General features: G+C 39.9%; 1 protein-coding gene across 1 annotated transcript in view; it reads left to right on the forward strand.

Annotated features, from left to right (window-relative positions):
• Nucleotides 1-1,829: 1,829 nt before the first annotated feature.
• The window catches only part of LOC139943128 (uncharacterized), a 32,081-nt gene continuing 14,117 nt past the window's right edge, over nucleotides 1,830-19,793 (forward strand). The window contains exon 1 of the mRNA XM_071939945.1: nucleotides 1,830-2,054. Within this exon, the coding sequence (XP_071796046.1) occupies nucleotides 1,967-2,054 (88 nt within the window). The 5' untranslated portion in view covers nucleotides 1,830-1,966. The remainder of the gene's footprint in view (nucleotides 2,055-19,793) is intronic.

The raw sequence follows: 19,793 nt of genomic DNA on the forward strand, positions 1-19,793 counted from the left end.
GACTTATCCCGTCGTATCCTTGCCAGCATCTTACGATGTTGCACACTAACCCCTTTATATTTCACCAACATGTGTCTTACATTCCCTGACCCCAATCCCACGTCATGCACTCTTCACAGTCTCAGAAAATAAATGAAGTTCTTAATTAAAGTTGGAGGACCGACGCATCCCGTGTGTTTGATTAGCGCTCGAAGTCAAAAATTGTCGACCGGGGGTTCCCCCGTCATCAGTGAAACCCCCGCGGGGGAATTGGAACCCAAACACGGCATACCATGGGGAGCGATTTACGCTGTTGTTCATGAAGACCGTGGGTAATAATAATGTACTATGGCCCCAAGCTATATGCGGCATCACATATCAACAACGGTTGGCTGAGGTATATGGATGGCTGTACTCAATATCTAGACCCATAGCACTTGTCCTACATATAATAATACACCAGCCTGTTTAGAAGCAGCCATCCCCCTTCCCCCTACATTCAAAATAATTAAGGTAACCAAAACGAGTCTGAGTCTGTTAAACTAGTCTGGCCCATTAACCATACCATGACTAAGATTGCTATTGCTCACCAGAGTACATAGGGAACTTGACGATGTTGGTCCCCAGAATTTAAAAGAACGTAACCGAAACAGTCTGGCCCCTTATCCATAAAATGGTTAATTTGTACAGTGCTGTTGTTGCTTACCTGTATTTTATACAGGACAACTTATGTTGGTTCCTTGCAGTGTCATCTTGCGGGGTAACCCGGCCTAAACTGTAGACCCAACCATGACATGCACCTAAATGTACACTGAACAAACGAGCAGTCCTAATCCCTACCCTAAATAGAAAACCGACTTATAGCCATGGTCACATTTAGCTACAACCTTTGGACCACATTAAGGTACAAGCTTGTGATGGGCTATATTTAGAAACAAGCTTGGGGCTACATTAAGGTACAAGCTTTGGGCTATTGATGTACACGCTGTGGGCTACACGCTTTGGGGCTACACTTAGGTACTAGGTTTGGGCTACATAGATGTACAGGCTTTGGGCTACACGCTTTGGGCTAATTTAGGTGCTGTGTCTGGGCTACATAAGTACACGCTTTGGTCTATCTTAAGGTACAAGGTTTGGGCAACATAGATGTACACGCTTTTGGCTATCTTAAAGGCAGTGGACACTATTGGTAATTACTCAAAATAATGATTAGCATAAAAACTTACTTGGTAACGAGTAATGGGGAGAGGTTGGTAGTATAAAACATTTGGAGAAACGGCTCCCTCTGAAGTGGAGTAGTTTTCTAGAAAGAAGTAATTTTCCATGAATTTGATTTCGAGACCTCAGCTTTGGAACATTGAGGTCTCGAAATCAAGCATCTGAAAGCACACAACTTCGTGTGACAAGGGTGTTTTTTTCTTTCATTATTATCTCGCAACTTCGACGACCAATTGAGCTCAAATTTTCATAGGTTTGTTTTATTTTTTGCGTGTTGAGATTCACCAAGTGAGAAGACTGGTCTTTGACAATTACCAATAGTGTCCCAGTGTCTTTAAGCAGCTCTATGAAAATTGGGCCCTGTATATTTCAGCCTCAGCGTCGGTTAATAACGCAGGTGCACCCGGCCGCGTATCGGGTCTATAAATCATACATATAGGTCGACCCCGCAACGTATGCAGTTGGCAATATTTAATGATGGATTGGATGGGAGGGGAACGAGTTGGATGACTGGAGAGAACCAGGCTAGCCCCACGGCTATGTACGATTGATTTTCTTGAGCCACGTTGTGAACGCACTCAAACTCAATCTCATGTGGAGCATTTTCTTACCCCGTGCTGGCGTGACGACAGTGTTAGCTATAGCATAACTGTTCTGGGAGAGATAAACCTAATACCGAAATCACCGAGGAGTGTTGGCTCTCTGACCGTGCTCAGCTGGGAAGTCGATGCCGTACGCTCTAGCGTTTACCCCCCGTGGATAAACGAGGATGTCAGCAGTACGCACGAACTCCGGAGAGTTTAATAAAACAACCATGTGGGGATTACAAGTCGTTTTTGCATTGGTCATGAATTTCGGTAAGCTTTGATTTCCAGTTTTGTTTACTGTTTTACTAAGTTGAAATATGCCATTGTTATCTAAATTTAGTAATATTTCAATTGGGATTTGGTATGGGTGCCCGCCCCCCCCCCCCCCCCCCCCCACCCTCATTGTGCCTTCAGCGTGTGCTTGAAATCTCAGGAATTCTTTCGAGGATTTCAGGGGGTATACTTTTGTACAAGAGGAAAATAGTGCGTAAAATTATGTGGGGAAATTTTGGGATTAAAGTATGGGACCATTATGAGAACATTGGAGGATACCCTCCGCACCATACTGGGCTTGGTTAACAATATATTGCTCTACCTTCAAATTCAATGTAACCGAAACGAGGCTGGGTATTAGAATAGTCTGGTCTGTTGTGAGTGTATGTAGATCTCCAGAATGAAACTGTTATGTGGATACGGGGAACACGATATTTCCAGGATAATTTTTTTCGATTGACCACAGTGTTTAAATATTTGGCTCTCCAATTGTGAACCCCCTCATATTGTGTCTTTGTTGTGTTTTGAGGAATCTTTGGGGGATTTCAGGTGTGTGTGTGGGGGGGGGTATGCGTCTACAAAGGGAAAAGGATTATAACGCTCCGATGGCCCACCGGTTCGCAGTGTGAAAACAAATTACAACAAAAGTATGAAATCAACACATGCAAATAAGGTATACATGTTTTCCCAAGGTAATGCATCTACAGTGTGTCAGTAGAGTAGTATTTAACATGGGTGGGGAATTGCAAGGTTAAGGTATATTAACTCGAGGGGCCACCCTCTGCCACGTCAGGTATGGTAGTCGTGTGAACGCCTTCTGATCAAAAACATTTTGGCTTGATGAAATAAGGACGCGCGAATCTAAGACAATGTATTCCTAAGACGTATTCCACCTTTGTTTGATTTGAGGAGCAAATATTTGTAGCTAGCTTCGAAGGCTGTGTTTGATTACTGAGTGGAAACACAACATGGGAGAGTTGTAACTCTCCGAAGTAGTCATTTGGGATGGATAGTTTCAAGAGATGAATTTTTAAGGAGGCGCCCCAAGGTCAAATTTAGCTTTGAGACGCACTCATTCTCCCTCAAGCAGATTTTTTATTTATATGATGTTATCCTCATGTACCAATCATACCATAAGATCTTTTCCAGATGTGAATTCACGATAAAAACTTGTGGGCGTTTTATGGCCTAGATATTAAGAGCACAAGATTCAAAGTCTGGTGTTCCTGATAAGCAGAGTGTGGGTTTGAGTCTCGGTCATGTCACCTGTGTCCTTAGCAAGACACTGAATCATGATGCTTCGTCCTTCGGGTGGGACGTAAAGCCGTTGGTTCCGTGTGTTGTGTAACGCACGTAAAAAAAAACCAGCCAGTGCACTTATCGAAAAGAGAAGAGGTTTGCCCCGGTGTTCCTGCATGGTTTGATTGGTTATTGCGCCACAGCACCTTGTTAACCATTACATGGTGATATGTATTAAAGAGGATGATCTCATAATTCAAACGTAGTCCCACATTAACCTTGCAGGAAAATACTGAATGTTGAAGCGCCATGAGCGTCACCGAGTGATGGATATGAGCGCTATATAAAGAAGCCATATTATTATTATTAAAATGTTTTTAAAAAACTCTGTATTTATAAGCATAGAGCTAAATATATTGACTAGAGCGCTAACACCCCGTTATACACGCACTAAGGTTTATATAGCTCTATGGTCTTAAATGACCCCAACCTGACCCCCTCCCCCCCCCCGCGTACCGCCCACACTCGTCAACCCTGTCTTATATAGAATTCATATAGGTTTCATATATAGATCTATGGGGGCAGGTGGATGTAAGGCGATATAATGGCTGCGAATACTTGGCTTCCGTCGATCTTAACAACCGTATGCTTCACCGTGCTTGATGCTAGTCACCAAAACGACATGGTGTTCCAAACTCCTGGCTTAAAGGCACACATGGTGTTCCACACTCCTGGCTTAAAGGCACACATGGTGTTCCAAACTCCTGGCTTTAAGACACACATGGTGTTCCAAACTCCTGGTTTAAAGGCATACATGGTGTTCCAAACTCCTGGCTTAAAGGCACACATGGTGTTCCAAACTCCTGGCTTAAAGGCACACATAGTGTTCCAAACTCCTGGTTTAAAGGCACACATGGTGTTCCAAACTCCTGGCTTAAAGGCACACCTGGTGTTCCAAACTCCTGGCTTAAAGGCACACATGGTGTTCCAAACTCCTGGCTTAAAGGCACACATGGTGTTCCAAACTCCTGGCTTAAAGGCACACATGGTGTTCCAAACTCCTGGCTTAAAGGCACACATGGTGTTCCAAACTCCTGGCTTAAAGGCACACATGGTGTTCCAAACTCCTGGCTTAAAGGCACTGCAGCCGATTTCACGACACGCTAGGATTAATCCCATCTCGAGTTAGGACGAGTAAGGTGGGTTCAATGCGTCTTAAACGTCTATAGATACGGAAATTAACTCGCCCTATAAGTCATATAGAAGAGTTTGCGGTAACACCATGTAATGAATCTCAAAACGAGTTGGGGTGGTTCTGAAAAGAACCGTTGGATTAACTCGACGTTTCGATCAGTATGCCCTGATCGTCTTCTGGAGATCAGAGCATACTGATCGAAACGTCGAGTTATTCCAACGGTTCTTTTCAGAACCACCCCAACTCATAGAGATTCATTACATGGTGTTACCGCAAACTCTTCTATATCTTATTTCCACCATGCAAAGTTTCAAATCCTACTCGCCCTAAGTCCTAAGATCAATCCTAAGTTAGGAAGAGTTTGGTGAAATCGATGGCTGGTAATTACTTCTCGAAACAATTGTTAGCATTAAAACGTACTTGGTAAGGAGGAATGGAGAGCTGTTTACAACAATTTGAGAAACGGCTCCCTCTGAACATAGAGAAATTGAAAATGTCCCACTCGAAATAATAAAAGGCTTCAACTGAAGCCCTTTATTATGCATCTGAAAGAACACAAAGTAATGCAAAAGATGTGGGTTTTTTTTTCAGTGTTCTCTTGCCATTTCGATGACCAATAAAGCCCAAAGTTTTACAGGTTCGTGTTTATGCAAATGTTGGGATTCACCAAGTGAGAATAATGGTCTTTGACAAAAACCAAACGTATCCAATGCCTTAGATTATAAAGGCTTTAGGTCTGAAGTCTTTCTCAGATTCAAATATTTTATTGAGAATGTACCCCTTTCTCAAAAAACTACGTTACTTCAGAGGGAGCCGTTTCTCATAATGTTGTATTTTATCACCAGTTCTCCGTTGCTCGTATGTTACCAACGTACTTTGAGTAATTATCAAATGTGTCCAGTGTCTTTAACATTGAATTTGAATGTATATTCCTAAATCACATTGTTGCTATACACTTTCTAAAAGTTATTGCCAGTTATATATGGATTGCACATGACGTCATTGGCCGCCATCTTTGATGAAACGTGCACGCGTGAAAGGCTAGTATTGGCTGAGAGTTGCACTTTTCCCAATGTTTATCACCTGGGCCCAATTCCATAGAGCTGCTGAGCACGAAAATTTGCTTAGCATGAAATTTCTTCCCTGTTAAAAACAGGATTACCAATCAAATTTCCATTTGCTGCAAATTGCTTGTTAATGGTATTCAGCTGTTGTTTGCTTACCCTGAAAATCACGAGGAAATTTGGTTGAACATCCTGTTTTTTTTATCAAGGCAAAATGTCATGCTAAGCAAGTTTTTGTGCTTAGAAGCTGTATGAAATTGTGCCCTGATATAGCGGTCGATGATGCTTAGCACAATCCATCCACTGACACAAATTGGTGATCGTGCCTTTTCCGTAGCATCTTCCAATCCTTTTCACTACTTCTGGAACCCAATTTCCGAGTTGGGGGTGATCCTATACAACCCACAGCACAATGGTGCACTTACTACATGGGTCAATTTTAGATTTGGTTCATGCCTGTTTACGCCGTATAGGCCTACACATTTGATATGGAGAAGTTGTTATATTGTGAGTTCTATAGTATCATGACCTAGTTTCATGCAACCGATTTAACTTTAAAAGCTACGAGCAACACAATTTTGTACTGGGAATGCAATTTGAACTTGTTTAAAAATTTTTTGTTTATCATTAAAATGTAATTATTAAAATTTTGAACACTTTTTGAATGGTTCGTTACTATCAAATCAAAAAGTTAAACTTAGGTCCAAACTCATTAGAACAGGTACCCCATTAGGTTTTTATTGTTCAAGAGGTACCCCACAACAACAAAAATCTACAGAAAAGGAATTAATTGAACTACAATGGAAGTACTTTATATACCGGACCCATAAGGGCGTTTGCGCGAGCAGGGCGAACCAACGTGCGCTTTCGGTATTGGACTTGGCACAGACTGACGAAGCATGAGCATGGACCTCAAGCCCCAGCCTTAGTTTCGAAAACGCCGTACGGTTAATAAAGTGACGAATTACCATTTCGGAGCAACATTTGTTACGGCAAAACATCCAACATTTTAATGAGGTTTCTTTGTCATTAAAAAAGTCTTTGTCGAGTCGATTACTTGACGCCTTTTTACATTTTGATCAGCCATCTGCCATGCATTGCAGCTAATTATACAATGATTAATATAACAGTCGCTTCTGTGCCGTTTTGTGCAGGAACTAATTTTGAAAATGTCAAAATGGATTTGGAATGAATTCCAATCACACCTCGAGAAATGTTTCCGCTTGAAATGATGTTGTGTTCAAGAACAAAGTGCAAATTACATATAATTATATGTTACTCCGTTTTAGCAAATTGTAAAAGACCGTTGTAAAAGCATAACAAAAATTCAAGCTCTCTAAAAAAAAACTATGTTACTCTTGGAAATTCCCGGGGATTTTAAACCTCACTGCAACCCCACGGTTGTTTTACAACCCGAGGGTTATCTGGAACATAACACTTATCTCCAGATTTCCATGAAAATATATATAGGCATGTTCATGTTTAAGCGACCTACAAATTGAACTCCCATTACACTCTCTATATTATAGAGGACCTGACAAAACGGATGACAAGGCAGCTCTGACTGAATTATCTCCCTTTTTGAAACTACAGCTCACGGGCTCAGGCTTGAGCTTAGGCTAGGTCTACCCGTGTGAAGCCATGTACTGAAGGGATACGTTAGTGAGAAATAGCCGACGGATCCATAAGCCAGAGCCTGATTCAAATTTGTGGTTTCGCAAAGGGCATAATAAGAGTATTCATTAACTGTCATTATAAACGCCTCTGACGAAACTATCGCCCTTTTCGAAACTACAGCTTACGCGCTCAGGTTGCGGCTAAGCTATAGCCGTCTACCTGTATAAAGCCCCCGTATTGACGTTTACGAGATATAGCCGATGGACCCGTAAGCCAGAGCCTGAGTCTATGCCGCGGTTTCGTAAAGGCTCTACGAGTTTTCATCAACTGTCATTATTAACGCCCCTGACGAAACGTAACAAATGTGCTTGGTTAATAAGATTTGGCGGGGGAACGTGGCAAGACATTTGTGTCAGTTGTTGAAGAGTGGCAAAAACGTCTGACATTTTTTGTTGTTGGCTGCGAATTTTTTTGAACGGAAAGTGTCCGAAACATAATTGAAAGAGTGTAGGAAAGTACAGTTTTTTGTTAGAATCCATAAATTCATTCATCCGGAGTCAGCTAGGATTTAAAGCTTTCCCCGTTGAACTGCCATATAGTACTTTGCGTCAGAAAATAGAATTAGCTGTAGACAGTTGCAAAGTGCGTGCCAACCTAAAAGACGTGGAGGCAATGTAGGTAATGGTTGGTGACAGAAGTTAAGTGGAAATTGTGAACTATTTGCTAGAATTCATAACTTCATTCATGGTGTCGGCTGGGGGTTAGAGTATAATTTTAATGAACAGTAGTTCAAGAAGACCAAACTGGGAAATGACGCGACGATTTTATTGTTCTTTATAGCAATGTAAGTGCTTTTATAGGGGCCTTTTAGTTTTGATGTGGTGGTTCTTATATATATCGTTTGTGTAATACTTTACTTGCAATCTTTTGTTTTAATTTTCACAACAATTTTAGATTTCTTCGTTATGTATTGTGTATACATTTTTACCTATTTACGAGCAAGGTCTGGGAGGGCACATCTTTTTTTATGACAGTTTTTTGTGACTTTTGCATTTCCCTGGACGGCCTCTGCTTGTTTTTATAATGTTTGTATTGTCCGAAGAATTAAAATAAATCAAAAATAAAGTAGCTATGGTTTATGGATTAGGTTAAGTGCACAGTGCAAAATATCTGATATTCGTGAATTTATTTTGCGTCAGCTGAATGAAAAAAAAAAAATTTATAAAAAGAGCAGTTGTACCTCTGATATTAATGTAAAGATACAAAACCCATGGTGTCAATTTCAAAAACCCCACAGTCTTTGAAAAGCATGCAGGTTTCGTGTGACAGTGCTAAAGTGCAAGCTGCTCGTAGTTATAAATTCATTTATGGTGTCAGTGTGTCACAAGATATATCCCCGATACACAGATACGTTATATACAAAACCGGGACAGGTTTTTGCATTTTCAAGGTTTTTTTTTACTGAAAGCCGTTATAAGTGGACAGTAGCTAGAAATCATACATTATGGTGTCAGTTTGTAAGAAGATATCCTCGATGAACAGTAAACGTAGTACACACAAACTGGGAGACTGTGTGACACTTTTGCAGTTTTTCTGCAAGCCGTAATAATTTAGTGGGCAGTGGCCCCTAAGCTAGGAGTCGTGGCACTCGGGGAAAAGGTTGACGGAGGACGGTGCACCTTCGATCACTTTGGCTTTGAAAATATTAAAGTTACTTTGAGAAGTTGGTATTTAAAATTAGGATCGTAATACACTCGCTAGAAATCACGGGCAAAATGTCCGTATCCCACCGCCACTTTTTCACTCGTTGTTACCAACAGTAATAATATCCCATTCGAGTATTAAAGACAATGGACACTACTGGTAATTTTCAAAGACAAGTCTTCTCACTTGGTGCATCTCAACATGTTATGCACAAAATAACAAACCTGTGAAAATTTGAGCTCAATTGATCATCGAAGTTGCGAGATAATAATGAAAGAAAAAACACCCTTGTCACACGAAGTTGTGTGCTTTCAGATGATTGATTTCGAGACCTCAAATTCTAACCTTGGTGGAAAATTACTTCTTTCTCATAAACTACGTCACTTCAGTGGGAGCCGTTTCTCACAATGTTTTATGCTATCAGCCTCTCCCCATTACTCGTTACCAAGTGAGGTTTTATGCTGATAGTTATTTTGTATTTACCAATAGTGTCCACTGCCTTTAATAAGATACATTTTTTGTATAAAACATTTTCATCGTTATACACCTAAAGATGATCGTGTTGTTTGATGACCTTTTTAATAATTGTTGGTCGTTGGTGTGCTTGGGGGTAACTGCGGTGACGGGAATGAAATCACTTTTCCTTGAGTAAAACCGATGAAATCAACCTTTAAAGTCTTGTTTCTGTCATGGGAACCTGAGAGGGCTGAGACAGTATTGTGTTGTATTAACCCCTTGGCGATAATTTAAGCAGCTTTGGGTTTTATGCTCCCCAGGGAGTTGAGAATTGTAAGTGTGCCCGCTGAACATGGATATGGTGCTGCTAAGTGCCTTGATCTAGCGACAGGATACACTTCAAAAACTGAGGTGTTAAAATTGACTTCATTGGTGTTGTCATTATAGATACCATGCAGTGAGAGAATTAATATCATATTAAAATTTTGACACATTTTGGTATCTATAATTATGTGATAACACCCATAGTGTAAATTTAATACATCAGTTTTTGCAACGTATGATCACACAAATCAACAATATTATTAAACCGTCAGGAAATCTTCTTCAATATCTTTAAGCAAGACGCTTAACCATTGCTTCGTCCTTCGGATGGGACGTTAAGCCGTTGGTCCCAGTGTTATGTAACGCATGTAAAATAACCCAGTGCACTTATCCTAAAGAGAAGGGGTTCGCCCCGGTGTTCCTGGACCGATCGACAGCACATTGCGTCACAGCACCTTGTTAAACAATACATGGTGCTATCAGAATTGGGTTTCATAATTCAAAAACGTAGTCCCACATCTTGCAGGAAATACTGTATGTTACAGCGTCAGGAGCGTCACTGGGTGACGGACATGTGCGCTATAAGAAGCCACAATTATTATCTTCTTAAAAAAAAACGAAATCACTTTTGCAAAAACGAACACAGTAAATTAACCCTTTGAGGTCAGTCATATTTCGTCTCAATATGACGTCCTATTGCACCAGCCCTGACAAAATTTCACCAGCCTTCAGTTTGCATCAGGGAAGTAAGAATTGAAATCAATTCACCCTTTAATGTATTGGCTCCTGTGCCGTTATATACGCAGTGATTCATGTTGACATTGATTTTAAGCTGGACTGACCTGATTTTCTGCCCTCAGCCTTAACTGGCATTATTCAAAATGGCCACCGAACGCCTCAGCAAATAGAAGAACCCCATTTCTTTCCAATTTATTTGTCCTTTTTTTCAGCCCGCGTCCTTCCCACAGGCGCTTGAAGGTTGTACATAACTGAGGTTTTTGAAGAGCTAGGCAAATGTCCATAGCTTCATGCGAGGTTGATGGAAGCGTACGCCGTGACTTAATAGGTTTCCATCTGAATGCTTGCTGTTACGTTTATCACTTCTCTGAGAGAAAATAGTCAATTGCTGAAAAACAGAATCGTTAAAGGCACCAGACACCTTCAGTAATTGTCAAAGACCAGTATATTCTCACACAGGTGTATTCTAAGATAATTTGCATGAAATAACAAAGTTTTGACTCAATTGGTCGTCGAAGAAATACAAGAGAATAATGTTATAGGAAGGAAAAAAGCATTTTTGGCACACATGCCTCCACAAAAAGGCTACAGACCTAAAGTATGTCAATGTTTGAGTGAGAAACTGCCACTTTCTCATAGATTCTATCAACAGCTGTCCATTGCTCGCTACCAAGTATGTTTTTATGCTAGTAATGATTTCGAGTAATTATCAATAGTGTCCAATTTCTTAAATTGCTTGCTGTTGCGTTAATCACTTCTCTGGGCGAGAAAAGGAGAATTTTTTTGAAAAACAGCATCCTCGTCAAAGGTTTACATTTAATAACCACTCTTGCAATTAAGGGCAATCGAACTTATTTATTCGAAGCCAGTAAGCAGTTTTCGATTGTAAAAAGCATTTTTTTTTTTACATCGAGGTAATGTTGTTATGTACCTTCCTTTTATTATATGTTTATTAATAAAGGTAATAAAGGATAGGAATGAATGTACTCTTCCATCGTTCATGCACCTTTAAATAGTAATGTCTTCACAACTGCTGACCTATACTCGATTTCCTTTTGGGCAAAATATCCATTTTCTTGCTTTATCTCTCTTTTTGTTTGAAACTACAGCTCGCTATCAGACTTCCCACCTTACGTGATGTAATTTTCCCCACAGTTTGTGCCCGGGGCTAAAACAATATCAATCCCATGCTCTCTTGTTTTTACCTGTAGCCTTGCCTTCATTACGCTCCTAGGTTTCCACGAGCGAAACCCAAATTTACCACCGTCTTTCCGCCCGGAGGTGAATTGAATTCATTCCGGTAAACGATTTGAGAGGAAGGCTATACGGGGAATAGATGGAATTGCCGACTGCACACGAGTCTGGCCGGTGTAATATGTTGCAATCTGAACTCCATGGAACACTTTCAAATCAATGCGTTGGCGCGCAATAAGTTATCATTTAATCCCAACTTAGAGCTATACGATATGTGTTTTTCTGGAGATTTCTCTGATAAAGTGAAACGAATTATATGTCAATTGGCCAGCGAGATATATACCCATTATTAAGGGAGGGTATGTCTGGTGGTCAAAACTACCTGACGCCCCAATTAGTTAAGTGGAATAGTCCAGTCTAGGATAAAAAGCCAATTGGCCACCGATATCTATACATGTATATCCATTAAAGGGAGCCCCTGGTATACCTCTGGTGATACTCGACAAAAATTACCTGACGCCCCTATTAGTTAAGTGGAATAGTCCAGTCTAGGGTAACAAGGAACAAGAATGATAAGCCAATTGGCCACCGATATATATAAATGTTTATCCATTAAAGAGAGCCTCTGGTATACCTCTGGTGATACTCGACAACATTACCTGACGCCCCTATGAGTTAAGTGGAATAGTCCAGTCTAGGGTAACAAGGAATTGGACTCGTTATGAATCATACACTTAATCATTACATTCTCCAGAACTTACTTAATATGTCGTTAGAGGATTGTTTTGTTTCTGGCATACATCCACGAGATTAAAGGTGTTAGGGGAATTTACCTCTGCTCAGAACTAAGGTCTTTAAAGGCACTGGATACAAGGCTATTTGTATTTTAAGCATAAAAACGTATTTGGTAAAGAGCACTGGGAAACTTTTGATATACTACAAAACATTGTTAGAAACAACACTCAGTGAAGATAGTTGCGGAGAAATATGTAATTTCCAGGCATATATCAGATTCCGAAGAAAGGCTTTATTCCTGGCCTTTCTCAGATTCAAAATTCGTCCGCCCACACTCGTGAAACTCTGCACACCCCTTTTAAACAATGTGGACGACTCCATGTAGCAACAACCTTGTCCGCCGTGACACAACCTTGGCTTGTTAGAAATAACGAGCGGGATCGATTGTTTTGGGGCACGACGTTAAGAATTAAGCATCAAAGATCGATAGGCCAAATTATTTCCTCTTGGCTTGACTGTATTATTTGGTACATGTATATATTGTTGCCTGTTTTACGACGTTACTGTGAAAACAACAAACCGTGACCTAAACCTAATGTCAAATGTTGAAGCTTCAGCTGAAAACAGTCTATACTTTCTAAGAAAACAGCCAAAACAAGTCAATGTATTTCACAAGTAGGGGCCTATGTCAAATCCGTCCACGTTTAGTGAGGTAACAGCGGGTACCAACTGTATCTCTGGCCGTGGCCTTTGCAAACAGACACCAACCAACCCATGTCACTTCAGAGGGAGCCGTTTCTCACAATGTTTTATACTATCAACCTCTCCCCATTACTCGTTACCAAGTAAGGTTTTATGCTAATAATTATTTTGAGTAGTTACCAATAGTGTCCACTGCCTTTAAAGCAAAACCCGAAGAGACAGAAATGATATTACTCACAGCCAAAATATATGATGTATTGTGTCTTCCTTGCAGCAAAACCCTCACATTGGGTGCGTTCGTTAAGCTTCCCTGGGTCGACCCCGGTGTGTGGCGGGTTTTTTTTTAAGGACGAACGTGGGTAATTATCTGCACACGTTCGTCCTGGGAAAAAAAAAACGCCACACACCGGGGTCGACCCAGGGAAGCTAAACGAACCCACCCAGTAGTTACATCTCTCCCAACCCTACCCTCCCCTAGACTTGACTCAAGTCCCAATCCCGTGTCAATCTCAGAAAACTATTGCTTTGTGACGCTCTAACCACAATACCTACATTTTTACGGCGGCGGGTTTGCTCCCGCACGAGAATGGGACTTGAATCAAGTCTAACCCTCCCATAACAAATACGTCCATATTTATGTCTACACCAATGCGTTTCCATTTGTACGACAAGCCGCTTTTAGCATTTCACTCTGCTCCTAATATCTGCTCCTCCACAGTGGTCGGAACGTGACTAAGAACCCGAATTGTCAGTCTCTAGTATTAGACAAAATCAAGGCACACGTCTCGTTCCATCTCTTATTTCATTGTTTTCATTTTATTTGATTTATCCACACACACTGAAATAAAAGTGCAGCATATTATTTTATTTTCTCTCTGGAGGTCGGGTGAACTTTACTCTATTTCAATCCAGTTGAAGCCTAATTTTTAGAAAGGGGGTTGTAAGGATAGCATGCGCGTGATCTGGATTTAGAATGCACACTTTTTGTAAATGAAAAATTCAAAATAGTATGAATTTGGGCCGACAGAAACAAAATGATACCAAAGCCTACATCCGTATGGACTGTAAAAGGGGTAACCCTGTTTGATCCCTAGGAGTAGATGGCATTGGCCTCTGGAATAAAATCACTATAGCCCACACCTTGAAGAGGCCTTCAGGGCCTTGTGTGTGTCTGGCGACTTGCATAAAAAAACAGAAAACGTGCAATGTTGATTTATCATAGATTGTATTCTGGCTCTGAAATCTGTTTTGCGTAAAGCCAACTTTTGTTGTAAAAAGAATAACTCAAAATAGTGTCAATTTGCACAGAAAGCAGCCATCAGCAAGCAGTGTTGATTTGTCAAGATTGTTTTCTGGCTCTGAAATTTGTTTTGCGTAAAGCCCACTTTTGTTGTAAAATGAAAAACTCAAAATAGTATCAATTTGCACAGAAAGCAGCCAACAGCACGCAGTGTTTATTTGTCAAGATTGTATTCCTGTTCTGCGTAAAACACACTTTTTTGTAAATGAAAAACTCAAAATAACCCGGGGCAACTCACCACTCATCGACAATTTTGAATCAGCGTGTGTCATGAATACAGTCAGGGGAGCAGGTGCCTCAATCGCTTCACTAGGTGATACGTCATGTTGAGATTGTCAGTTCAGTAATTTTACTTCTTTTTTCATTTCTAAAGGTGTTGTAGGGAAAAAACTAAAGATAAATAGTTAAAGGCAGTGGACACTATTGGTAGTTACTCAAAATATTTTTTAGCATACAACCTTACTTGGTAACAAGTAACGGGGAACTGTTGATAGTATAAAACGTTGTGAGAAACGGCTCCCTCTGATGTAACGTAGTTTCGGGAAAGAAGTAATTTTCCACGAATTTGATTTCGACACCTCAGATTTAGAATTTGAGGTCTCGAAATCAAGCATCTGAAAGCACACAACTTCGTGTGACCATGGTGCGACAAGGAAGTTTTTGTCTTTCATTAATATCTCGCAACTTCGACGACCGATTGAGCTCAAATTTTCAGAGCGTTGGCTCTGAAAAGGGCCGGTTTGGACTCGACGTTTCATCGATTGATATCAGGCCGAAATAATAATATGTCAGTGCAAAAACTTCTGTCCAAATGGAGGTTCCGAATCCTCAGTCCTTTGGACAAAATTTGAGTTCACATAAGATCATTTTGGTTAATAATTGTTTTTGATGTTTACTGTGGTATTGGTAATAATTTGGTTGTGTGGTTTGGTCTGCGTTTTTTTCGAAGAAAAGCAAACAATAAAAAACAGGAGAGATCAAATACTTTATTCAAATCGACTGAGTAGAATCATCAAGAGGCTTCCAAATAAACCGGGTATTTATTCTCACTATTCCTTTTAACGATTGGTTTAAAAGAGTCTCCCGTTATCCCATCCAAACGAAACCATCCTCACGCACGATCGATGTCAACGCTATTGGTTACCGCTCGATTTTAAAAACACCCGAGAAAAGTGTGCCTCACTGCATTTCACATTGCCGAGGAAAAAGACTGGCACCCTGTCTTCGCCACTTCTGTAGTGTTTGTTTAATAACCAGGCTCCGGGTTCAATCGCAAATGGATCTGATTGGTCAAGCTCGCACGCTCGATAACTAACTGTGCCTTGCTGCATTCCCCCATTGCCGAGCAAAAAGAGACTGGCACCCTGTCTTCACCCACTTATGTGGTGCGCACAGGCTCTGGGTTCAACTGCATTTATTTCTGATTGGTCGAGCTCGTACAAGCTCTGAACTAACTGGTATGCATTCTTATAGCCAAACAATACAGAACCAAGTAGCTTTCCAGCGACTAAGATTGTAGGTGAGTTGTCATTTATATAGTAGAAGCCGGTGTGTAACACTGTATTAAGTGCTCCCTTGATCTAGGCAGTCAGATCTTCGAGCCACCTTTGGGAGAGTGTGCCCTGACAACATTTTCCTCGCAAATGTTGTGATGTTTTCGCTTTTAGAACGGAAACATTTTATATATTTTTTCTCTACCGGCGAGCGAGCGAAGTGGACCGTGGTTCTAATCGGGCTGCAGAGCCCGGGAGTGTTTTTGCTTCGTTGCGGCGGTCTTAAAGTGAGCTCGTCGTTGAAATGGTTTCTTCGATGTCAAATACAAGATGACTGCATATATAACGGTCATTAAGTTTTCATGTCATGATAGTTGAGAGCTGTTTCACGTTGATCTGAGCCTCATGCTCTGAAAAAAAAATACAAATATTATACAATTTATTCCACTCTAATAATAAATAATACAAATAACTAGATCTTATAAAGAGCGTTTTTTTTTTTTAAATATATATATAATAACGTATCAATGCGCTATAAATTATTGCCCTGGTCATTGAGCCAATAACATGACTATATCCTTCTCAGCTCCCTGTAGAGTATACAACCCGGGCCATGTGAACTTTGTTTACAATAAGTGTGACCTTGTACATACTTTGAGTATTCTGGCAGGCACAATACTTCACTAGTATGGGAAAGTTGACATTTTGTTTCATAATTTCCACATTAATCCAAGAATTATGAAAGTAAAAGCTGGACAAGTTTTAAGATGTAACCACTTGTATCATATCAAAAGTTGATAAGAACTAGACAGTGCAATCTCCACCAAATGTAAAATGTTATGATTTCTTCCATTAGGCTGTGTGCAAATTTTGCCTGCAGGAAGTCCAGGCTCTGTGGCTGTTTTGTAAACATGTGATGTCACAGGTCACATCGTCTATTTGGAGCTTCAAAGTCTTTTTCAAACACAGTATCAACCTCTACCATCGCAGGTACCCATGGGTACCCATAAATGCATTTATACCCCTTGGTGAAGAGAAGCTTTAATTTATACTTTTATTTATATTCGTACACGATTATGTTTTGATTTATCGTGTACGGATAAGTTTGGCAAAGAGATATATATTTGTTTATTATTCTTGTGCCGGCATTTGCTTACATAAGAAAATATCATTTCTCGGCAACATCTATAATAAAAATTATTATTTAATTCGGTAACAGCAGAACCACCGACGGCCTCTCCTCACAACATCAGCTTCTTATAATCATCAAGTTTCTCAATAATATTTCGAGTTCCCCATCTCTTTCTCTAAAGAGTCGCCACGAATCCGCAAGCCGGTGTGAAGAAATCGACCCACCTGCCTCGACACATCCACGGAGAGAATTCCAACAATTTGATCCAATTTTAAAATGGTTGTCTACTTTTCTTCATCGATCTATATGCCATCTGATATTAAATCTTTATTTCGTGTTAGTTTTTGGGGATAACATTTGCTAGATTCATCTAGAACTGTGCTTCTGTCCCTGCGGTGAATGACGCTGATATTTTTTTTTTTTTTTTTTTTTTTGCTTGAGATAAAATGACCTGTTTTTTTTCTTTTCGTTTGGACAAAACCGTTTGGTGACTGACATGGATTCCACTTAATGGTCGCAAAACGAATCACAAGAATACCCCAAATCTTTCGTCTTCCTCCCATTTCAACTTCTTCATTTATACTATTCTTGTTCTTAGGGAAGATATACCTTTGGTAATACGACTCTTTAAAGGAACACGTTGCCTCGGATCGGTCGAGTTGGTCTTTGAAAAGCATTTGCAACCGTTTGTTATAAAATGCATATGGGTGGAAAGATGTTGTAAAAGTAGAATACAATGATCCACACAATAATGTCTCGAAGTTGCACGGTTTTCCTTTACCTCGTCGACTAACACGGTCGGCCATTTATTTTTTACTCCCATAAATGGCCGACCGTGTTAGTTCGCAAAGTAAAAGGAAAACCACGCAATTTCGAGGCAAATTTGTGTGGATCATTGTATTCTACTTTTAAAACATCTTTCCAACCATATGCATTTTATAACAAACGGTTTCAAACGCTTTTCAAGGCAACGTGTTCCTTTAAATTGAAGGCAATAAAAACTGTTTGTCGGAAGTAGGCCTATGTGGTCAATCTTGGTCAGCATTTCTGGATTTTGTTTCAAAATGACACAAACTGAGAGTTCAAATTCTCTTCTTGACCCCTTCTTTTGGTTCAATCTGACCCATTCCAAATGATGTATTGTTTGGGCTGTTTCTTTTAAGTTTGTTTGTTTGTTTACCTTTTTTACCTTTTTGTTCTCAAGCTGTGTCGTAAAAACCGAAAATTTAGTCCTGTGTTTAGAGCCACACATCTCTAAAATTGCCATCAAAAGAACAAAAAGGCTAATTTATATAATAAATCATGAATTGAAAACAATTTGAAAGATTTTTCTGAAAACAATTTGAAAGATTTTTTCCTCTCCAAAAATCCAACCCTCTCCAGAGTGATAGGCCTATGTCCATACTGTCAGGAGACGCAACATGTAACTTTATAAACCCCACGACCGTGTGTCTATCGTGACAACACTAAGATTGGCGCGAAAATTAATTGCTACGAAATTGGGTATCACTTCGGCGCGTAAAACGCTACTTGCAGCTGCTACTGCTTTATCGAGGAAGGTCGCGCTTATCTGTATGAATGACGTCACACGATTTGTTTGGTTAGTGGTAGTAGTATAAAAACCAGCCTTTTTGCTTGTTCTCATCCATGTTTACTGAGATATTCCAGCTTTATTTCACGTACTGCAACTCTTTGGAACTCCCTTGCTTGGTAAATGTTTCCCTCCTAGCTAGATTTTACATTCTAGATTCTAGATTCTAGCTAGATTTAAGAGGAATATCAATTCCTATACCTTTAGCTCCCATAGTTCATTTCCACAGTACACAGTATTAGTTATTCTTCTTGTTATTCCCTTTTATACCAAGAGTGTTTTTTTTGTTTTTTTGTTTTATTTTTGCTTTTTGGGATAATTTAACCACCACCATTAAAACATAGAGAAAATGGTTAAACAGCCATCAATTGCTGTCGAATCTAAAACGAGTTATCGTATCAGTTTGTTATCCGTTGTTTTAATCTGGCCATAGTTCGCTTTTCCCCTCATTTTTTTTTTACGGAATCGTGTTCCAGTAAAGAAAAACGGAACAGCTCTGTTTGTTCACGAACACCTAATGTCTAGAAATGTTTACATATATATTTTTCGAGGTTGTCTTTAATTCCTTTATTTACATATTTCTATTTATAAATTTCGTGTTATATTTGTTTACTGTCCTGTTCTGAAAGCTTTATTCAAATTTAGACAAGGTTCTTTTGTCATTATTTTTTAAAGAGAACAAGAAAGAAACAATGAAGAAGCGAATTTAATTAAAGTCACCTATCACCTAAAAGTGTGTGAATATAAAGCCACCTCCCGAGCACACCACACACACCGTGCAATAATGAAAAAACACTTAGCATCTTTGCCACTTCGTTTTCAATGGGCCTTGAGGGCACACCACATGGTGCCGAGGCATGTTTCCATTTTGCTATTAATATTGAGGGGTTTTGTTAATATAGACTGTTTTGTTTGAGAGCCCGACTTTGTTGCAACTGCCTGCGATATTGTTTACATTGCCTGGTCGTCTTGGATCTTTCTGGGGAAGCTGAAGATGGGTTTCTGTTTTATGTAGAAAGCCTGAACAAATAGTTTGAAGAGTGTCGAAACGATATCATGTTAGGTTTGTATTTGGCCGGCCGAAGGGAACGTAGTGATGTGAGATTTGTTGGTTTTAATCTCACTTTTGTGTAAGTTCAGCCAAAGAAAAAGTGCCAGTAAAAAATGATGTTTTTTTTTATTACATCTCATGATTCGCAGCGCACGCCTCTATCTTGTCTGCCATTTTGTGAGTCATTAAAATCTCAGAAAA

The sequence above is a fragment of the Asterias amurensis genome, chromosome 10 (genome assembly GCF_032118995.1).
Source record: "Asterias amurensis chromosome 10, ASM3211899v1".
Classification (NCBI taxonomy): Eukaryota; Metazoa; Echinodermata; class Asteroidea; order Forcipulatida; family Asteriidae; genus Asterias; species Asterias amurensis.